The following is a 7,913-nucleotide window of genomic DNA, read 5'->3' as shown; positions in this document are numbered from 1 at the left end:
AGGCAGGGGTCAAAGCACTGGATTTTTGTTTGTTTCTTTGTTTTTAGAGGCCCAGAAAGGCTAGTGGCCTAATGCTTCCAGCTGTTAAATGAGTCAACTGGTTAACCAGGAATCATTTTAGGATTTATCTGTATGTCCAGCTATTCTTCTAAGGAAGAAGGGAACATTTCATGTTTATTCTGGATGTTATAATTTTGAGTGATATTGTAAAATACCTTTTTATATGAAAATATGCTGAAAGAAAAAAAAAAAGACACAGTCACAGGGGCCCCAAACAAATGTGACCATTAAGACTCTTAAGACTCCAAGGGTTAGTTATGTATTTAGAAATGTTTATCCCTAATAGGAAAACCACCTACCTCCGCCATGGATAGAGAAAGCAAGTGTGTACTGGATAGGATGTGATACCTAGTAGACCCAGTTCTGATTTACATTCTGGAGTTCAAAAACCAACAGAAATATTTTCATGTTACCAAATTAAACTGGAAAGACAGACACTACTGAAGATTAAGTATCCCTCTGACAACAGCCCTTTACATAGTTGATTCCTTCTGGTTTTAGAAAATCTGACTTTTCTTTCAGAAGTGTGTGCTGCTCCTGTCAGTAGCAAGTAAGGTTTCTACCACATTCCCCTCTCCTTTTCTTTCTTTTTAAAAGAAATCACTTACATTTCTTTTAGTAAACAAAATACTTATATAGTGTAACTGGGAAAAGAAAAGATAGTTACAGATTTTCTAATTTTCTTTTTCTTTCATTCCCAGTCCTTGAATAGTTATTCTAGGGACAGCATCAACAATGGGGGTGGATCCTTGCTACAAAATACCAAGCTAGTTAATCTTTTGTGGGGAAAAAATAAAAAGCTCCTAAGCTGGACCACAGCAAGACAAGCTTCCAGCCCTGCACCTGCAGCAGCTCTGCCCACCCCCAGTCCCTGGCTCTGTTTACTCAAAGGCCCAGAAAGCCTCTTGCTTGTCACACTGGGCCTCTGGACTCCCACAGTAGGATTCAGCCTCCTTAGTTGGGATCCATCTTCTCCAGCAAATAACCCACTAGTCTTTGAACACAAGTTCTGTTTCTCACTGAAAAGAGTGTGTTTTTCACTTAGCATTCCCTCAAGAGCACCACAGCCTTCTGAGTGCGCGCGCGCGCACATGCGCGCGCGCACACACACACACACACACACACACACACACACACGGGCTCTGTTCTCCTCTCCTGGGCTGGATCTTCATCTGAAGCTTTGCAAAATGTCATGCCAGGGTGGTAGCAAATAGGTACAGAATTTAAATTGCCTAGAGTAAAAAATGGCAGGTGGCCACAAGTAATTGCTCTCGAGGATAAGGCAGGTAGTGTCTGGAGTTCGAGATCAGCCTGGGATGTATAGACTAAGATCCTGTCTCAAAACAAACAAACAAACAAACAAAAAAAAACAGGCCAGGGAGCAATGGGGGAAGGTTAAGAGTTAATATAATAAAACAAATAACAATGATGGTAGATAACCCCACACTTCACATGCGGACAGGAAACTGAGATGAAATACCTCCCCTGTATCTAGAATATAGATTTGCCAGGTGATGGGGATTCGCTGACCCCACCCCATCCTCCCTCGACATCCCCCAATGCTGGGAAATGCAGGCAGCTGAGAGGAAAACAAGAGGATGTCTCCTTGTCCGGAAAGATGGATTTCCACACACCACATGGATTTTCTGCAACTCCAGACTTCGGGTCAGCCAGTACAACCGTAAATTCTTAAGGTTCCAGCGGCCTTAAACAATAAAATAAAATACCAACGTTATCAAGATTGGGGGTAGCTTTAATTTTACTTGTACCTGGGACAGTGCTTTTCTTTATGATGGATATAAGAAGGGTAAAATACAGGGTCTTTTTTTTTTTTTTTTAATAAAATAATCTTTGAAGACCTGTCACCATTGTCTGTCCGGGGGCGGGGGTGGATGGGAGATGAGAAGCCTACTGACCTGTGCAGTACACCAACCTTAAAGGAAGTGTGTTTAGATAATTCCACTAGTCCCGAGCGGCCGATTTCTCGGGTGAGCGACTCCGGGTGGGGTGAGGGGCTGTAGATCTTAAAAAACCATCCCCCAGTGCTGGGGATGGGTGGGTGTTAGGAAGACAGGGTGAGCAGCGACGTTAAACAGAAAGCAGAAAGCTTCTTTTCATTGTCCTCAGAAGAGCCATAGGTGGGTAGGACACAACACAAAGAAAAGCGAGTTTCCAAGGAGCCCAGCAGAGCGACCAAGCTGGGGCAGCCGCTTCAGCGGCGGTCTTTGCAGGAAAATAAGAAATATCTTTGCTTTAAACGCGAGTACACCTCATTTTAGCTTCGGTTTGTACTGTTGGGTTAAAATAGCAAATGACCCAGAAGGTGCGTGCTGGGAAGCAGAGCCAGGGTTTCAGGACCGAGCTGCAGGGGAGGAGGGCGTGGGTGATGGAAGGAGGAGGCGGGAGGCAGGGGTGGGGGAGGTCTGTGGAGCAGAGAGTGGGGGGAGGGGCGCCGCACAGTGATGCTGAGCCCTGGCCACCCCTGGACCCGTCCCGCCTGACACCCAGGACTCTTTTCAGAACCCGCTTCGGAGCCGCGGAGCCGGATGGTCTCAGCAGACCGTTACTCCGGCCGAATCAGGGGCGGCGCGCAATCTAGGAGGGAAAACGGGAGGGAGAGGGACAGGACAAAACCCTGCGGGTGCGCTGAGGTTGGAGGGGCACGACCGCCCGGCTCCAGAACGGGGGTAGAGAAAGGGAACCAGAGGATGAGCCCACGTGCACGGCGCCGCGCGGTGTCGAAGCGCCACCTTCCGCCGGGCGGCGGCGCAGAGCGATCGCGCGCGGGTTCAGGGCGCGACCCGCCCGGGACCAGCAGCGGCATCCACTCGTGGCAGCCCTGAGGGTACGTCTGCACCGGGGATGAGTCCATCGTCCGCGCCCTTGTGTCCGTGCTGGTCTCTCCCTCTCGACCCAGCGTCTGCCTGGGAGACACGCGCAGCTGTGCGCACTAGCACATTTCTTTTGAAAAAAATAACATATTTCTAGACCTCCCCCCTCCCCATCTTTGCAAACTGGCCCAGAGGCGGGAATAGGGGCGGGGCCTGATGTTAATAACGGGAGATGGGCGTGGTCGGGCCTAGCCATTGGCTAGCGGGAGTAGTGATGTCACCCATATGACACCCTGATAACGAGTTGAGAGAGACCCCCTCAACTTTTTGCAGAAGAAGCGCGCGCGCCTGGGAGTGCTCGGGGTCCGGCGCTTGCGGCGGCTGCCAGGAGCGGGAGAGCGAGAAAGCGAGCACCAGAGAGAGAGAGCGCGCGCGGGTCCCGGGCCGCCGCCGCCTCCTCTCCGGTCGCCGCCGCAGCCGCCGCCGCAGCAGGGAACGGGGCCGGGGGGGAGGGGGGCAGCCGCGGACGCGCGCGGCCGAGGACTTTGCAACTTGCCGGGGAAGGTGGAGGGGCGGGAGGGGGAGGGGCGCAGGAGACCAAGCGCCCAGCCCCGCCGCGGACCATGGTGCAGCAGGCCGAGAGCTCGGAAGCCGACAGCAACCTGCCCCGGGACGCGCTGGACACCGAGGAGGGCGAGTTCATGGCGTGCAGCCCGGTGGCCCTGGACGAGAGCGACCCGGACTGGTGCAAGACGGCGTCGGGCCACATCAAGCGGCCCATGAACGCCTTCATGGTGTGGTCCAAGATCGAGCGCAGGAAGATCATGGAGCAGTCGCCCGACATGCACAACGCCGAGATCTCCAAGAGACTGGGCAAGCGCTGGAAGATGCTGAAGGACAGCGAGAAGATCCCGTTCATCCGGGAGGCGGAGCGCCTGCGCCTCAAGCACATGGCTGACTACCCCGACTACAAGTACCGGCCGCGCAAAAAGCCCAAGACGGACCCCGCGGCCAAGCCCAGCGCGGGCCAGAGCCCCGACAAGAGCACGGCGGGCGCCAAGGCGGCCAAGGGCCCGGGCAAGAAGTGCGCCAAGCTGAAGGCGCCGGCGGGCAAGGCTGGCGCGGGCAAGGCGGTGCAGCCTGGCGACTGCGGAGCAGGCAAGGCGGCCAAGTGCGTCTTCCTGGACGACGACGACGAGGAGGACGAGGACGAGGACGAGCTGCAGCTGCGGCCCAAGCCGGACGCGGACGACGACGACGACGAGCCCGCGCATTCGCACCTGCTGCCGCCGCCGGCGCAGCAACAGCCCCCGCAGCTGCTCAGGCGCTACAGCGTGGCTAAGGTGCCAGCCAGCCCCACTCTCAGCAGCGCGGCCGAGTCCCCCGAGGGCGCGAGCCTGTACGACGAGGTGCGCGCGGGCGGCCGGCTGTACTACAGCTTCAAGAACATCACCAAGCAGCAGCCTCCGCCCGCACCCCCCGCGCTGTCGCCCGCGTCCTCGCGCTGCGTGTCCACCTCCTCCTCCAGCGGCAGCAGCAGCGGCAGCGGCGCGGAGGACGCCGACGACCTCATGTTCGACCTGAGCTTGAATTTCTCCCAGGGCGCGCACAGCGCCTGCGAGCAGCCACTGGGCGCGGGTGCGGCGGGGAACCTGTCCCTGTCGCTGGTGGATAAAGACCTGGATTCCTTCAGCGAGGGCAGCCTGGGCTCCCACTTCGAGTTTCCCGACTACTGCACGCCGGAGCTGAGCGAGATGATCGCAGGGGACTGGCTGGAGGCGAACTTCTCCGACCTGGTGTTCACGTATTGAGGGGCGCGGGGTCCCTCGGGAGGCAGTCCTGGCGGTCAGGATGGTGGGGGGGAGGGGAGCAGATGCTCATGGTCAGAGATGTGGCGCAGAGAAATTGGAAAAGGTGATGAAATGTTGGTGGAGTTAAAGTGAAATGAGTAGTTTTAAACAGATTTTCCAGTTTTTTTTTTAATTTTTATTTTTAAAAAAAATTTTGGTCTCCCCCCCACCCTTCCCTTTCTTTATCGTGTCTCAAGGTAGTTGCATACCTAGTGCGGAGTTGTGATTTTCCCCACCCCTGAGAAAAACGTGTTTTGTAATTTCTATTTCTTTTTCCTGAAATTCGTGATTGCAACAAAGGCGGAGGGGACCGGGCGGGGGAGGGGAGGAGGCCCCGCTCCGGAAGGCGCTGTTTGAAGCTTGTGGCTTTTTGAAGTCTGAAAGACGTCGGCAGAGGGACCCTTTTGGCGGCACAACTGTTACTCTAGGGAGTTGATTTTTTTCTTTTTCTTTTTTCTTTTTTTCCTTAAGAGATCTAAAAAAGAACTGGTGATTAAAAAACAACACACAAAAAAAGGGACCATTGCAACCTTTTTAATTTTATTTTACTTTTTTGGAGGGAGAAAGCTGATGTCTTCTATGCATCCAATTTCTCAAACTGCAGGGAGCTTGAAAAAATGCAGTCTGTACAAACGCTTACAAAAAATTCATAACTGTGAACTGACTTAAGAGCAGAGTTTACTTTTTCAGATCAAATTGTTTATGGTTTTACAAATGTGATTTCTACTTGGCAACCTTTTTTTGGTAACTCGTTCCCTTATACCTCCTTGATTGAATACCTTACAGCCTAGACCTCAGTACAAAAAGGTATTGAAACATTTTTGATACATAACAGACCTCAATCTTTTTTAAAAATTAATATATTTTCAGGCGTATTTTTGTACAGTGAAAAGGGAACAATCTTGCTGTGTTTTTTCAGTAAGACTTTCAGGCACTTCTTCCCTTTTGATTTCTTTTTTCTTTTTCTTTTTTTCTTTTTTTTTTTTTTGTTTTTGTTTTTTTTTTGTTTTTTTTTAGCATGCAAATTTGTTGGTACGTTATGTCCTGGTTTAAAGGATTGAAATTTTAAAAGTAATCCTTGCATCTAAAGGCCTTGTGGTTTAAAAAAAAAAAAAAGCAAACTTTTTTTGTACAGCTATAGTAGAGATTTGTTCAATATTTGTAGGTAAAGATTTATTGAAAATGGTGACATAGACCTCAGAGCTGTTCTTAGTTTAAGACTGTATGTACTGTACCATAGTAGGACCTATGTATCTATCTCATCGCTGTGATGTGTGGACGGGGCCCCAGACGGAAGGTTTGAAACTGGATTCTCGATTTTTAGCAAAAAGAAAAAGGAAAGGCACATAGTTTTAAATTTTCTCATTTTGTGCAATATAATCTAAATAAACAGACCATTGCATATTTAGTAGCAAATGGTGGCGAAGCAGACTCAACGCACTATGGACATCACCGCCCGAGGTTTTGTTTTTTTTTTTGTTTTGTTTTGTTTTGGTTTGGTTTTTTTTTTTTTTTTTTTTTTTTTTTTTTTTTTGTTTTTGGTTGTTTGTTTGTTTGCTTTTGTGTGTGTGTTTGAAGTCTGTGTCTTGATTTTAATAAATCAGCAGGAACTGATAGAAGCTCGCATGGCCCATAGTCTCTCTAAGTCCACCCGGGGACCGCGTGGTCACTGCGCGGCGGATGGCTGAGGGCGGATTCTGCTTTTGGAACCCTTAGTCTGCTGGGTAGGTGGCAGGCCTGTGTCCTCCCTTTTCACCCCGCCCTGCATCTCCACCCCCGACGCGGGCTGTGCGCGGGTCCGTGCGTGGTGGGGCGGGGATTGGTGTCCACAGAACTAGGCCTCCGCTTCTGGCTTTGGCTTTAAAAAAAAAAAAAAAAAAAAAAAAAAAAAAAACTTTTTTCCTTTTTTTTTCCCGCCGCATCTCAGAGTGCACTCTCAGGCGGATGCGGATGGAGAGGGCCGCGCCCTTCAGGGGTGTCCACGCGGGTGGGGCTCAGGGAAAGTAAACGCGGTGATGCCACCTCCACGGAGGGAGGTGGCTTGCTTTGGAGTCTTGATGGAGCATCAGCCTCCCGGGGCCCGGGCCAGCCCCACCCCCATCCCCCAACTAGCACTGTCCCTCGTGAGGTCCTGCGCGCAAGCCCAACTCCCCGGGGCCACAGCGCCCGCGACAGAGAAGCCATTCAGCGGCAAATTGAAACTTGGTGCCAAACAGCCTGAATCTAGAACCACAGGAACCGTTACTAGGGCGCTGGCCTCGGGGTCGGGGCCCCACGCGAGTCGCAAGCTGCAGGTGGAGAGCTCGTCGCCGCCGAGCGGCGCGATCGTACAGCGCTCGTGGGTAGAGGCGAAGGGGGGCTGCGTGGCTTTCCCTCGCCCAGCCCTCTTCCTTGGCGCGCTGGTGTGAGCCACGCGGAGACCTTTAAACCGCTAATGATCCCACCAGCGGTTTACCCGGGGCAGTTTCTGAAGCCTATGGAAAAGGCATTCTGAGTGTCTAGAGATCTTTGCGTTTGCATGTGTTTCCTGTTTTCCATCGGGCGTTTTCTGTGGTGAGGGAATTAGGTGTGAGGATTTGGCCTCAGAATGGAAACATAGCTGTGATTTGTATGTTAAAACTATGTGGCCGAGTTTCTTGGCAGGAAAATAAAAGACAAGTCCTTGGTTAGCGACAGAATTAAAAAAAAAAAAAATTTTTTTTTTGTTTTTTTTTAAACCCTGTTAGAACTCAGGACAGGCGCTTGAATGCGCCTTTAACAATATTTAAAGCAGTTTAGACGAATGCATTGTGAAGACCATTCCCAACGAACTCTTTATTGAATGTGTAATACACACGATATTCCTGCCACTGGCTAGGCTTCAATAAAAGTTTAGCTGCATTTTCCCCCTCCTAAGTAAGTCTTATTTTTAACTGAGCATTGACAGTATCTTAAAATGGTAACGTGGGCGTGGGCGTTGTGTGCACAGAAGTCTAGCCAGTTGGGTACCCTGCTCCTTAACTAGTTAACAGACTCGAGTGCGGAATTATTTTTTTTTGTTTTGTTTTGTTTTTTCTTTTGTTTTTTGGCGAGATTTCCATCTTTGAAGAAACAGAAATACCTGAACCACCGTTCTCTTATTAATTCTTTAAGCTGTGGAAATAATTTTCCAGTTTCTACATTCTTGATATGC

General features: G+C 50.6%; 1 protein-coding gene across 1 annotated transcript; it reads left to right on the top strand.

Moving 5' to 3' along the window:
* The first annotated feature begins 3,447 nt into the window (after positions 1 to 3,447).
* Sox11 (SRY-box transcription factor 11) lies at positions 3,448 to 5,649 on the top strand. The gene has a single exon (XM_051205972.1). The coding sequence runs from the start codon at positions 3,515 to 3,517 to the stop codon at positions 4,700 to 4,702; it is 1,188 nt and encodes a 395-aa protein (XP_051061929.1). The 5' UTR covers positions 3,448 to 3,514; the 3' UTR covers positions 4,703 to 5,649.
* Positions 5,650 to 7,913: the final 2,264 nt, after the last annotated feature.

This window comes from Phodopus roborovskii, unplaced genomic scaffold, assembly GCF_943737965.1.
Source record: "Phodopus roborovskii unplaced genomic scaffold, PHOROB, whole genome shotgun sequence".
NCBI classification, from domain to species: Eukaryota; Metazoa; Chordata; class Mammalia; order Rodentia; family Cricetidae; genus Phodopus; species Phodopus roborovskii.
This window is presented reverse-complemented; position numbering and strand designations above follow the sequence as displayed.

Excerpts from the sequence above, each read along its gene's own strand:
- Sox11 (XM_051205972.1), top strand. The coding sequence starts at position 3,515 with ATGGTGCAGCAGGCCGAGAGCTCGGAAGCCGACAGCAACCTGCCCCGG.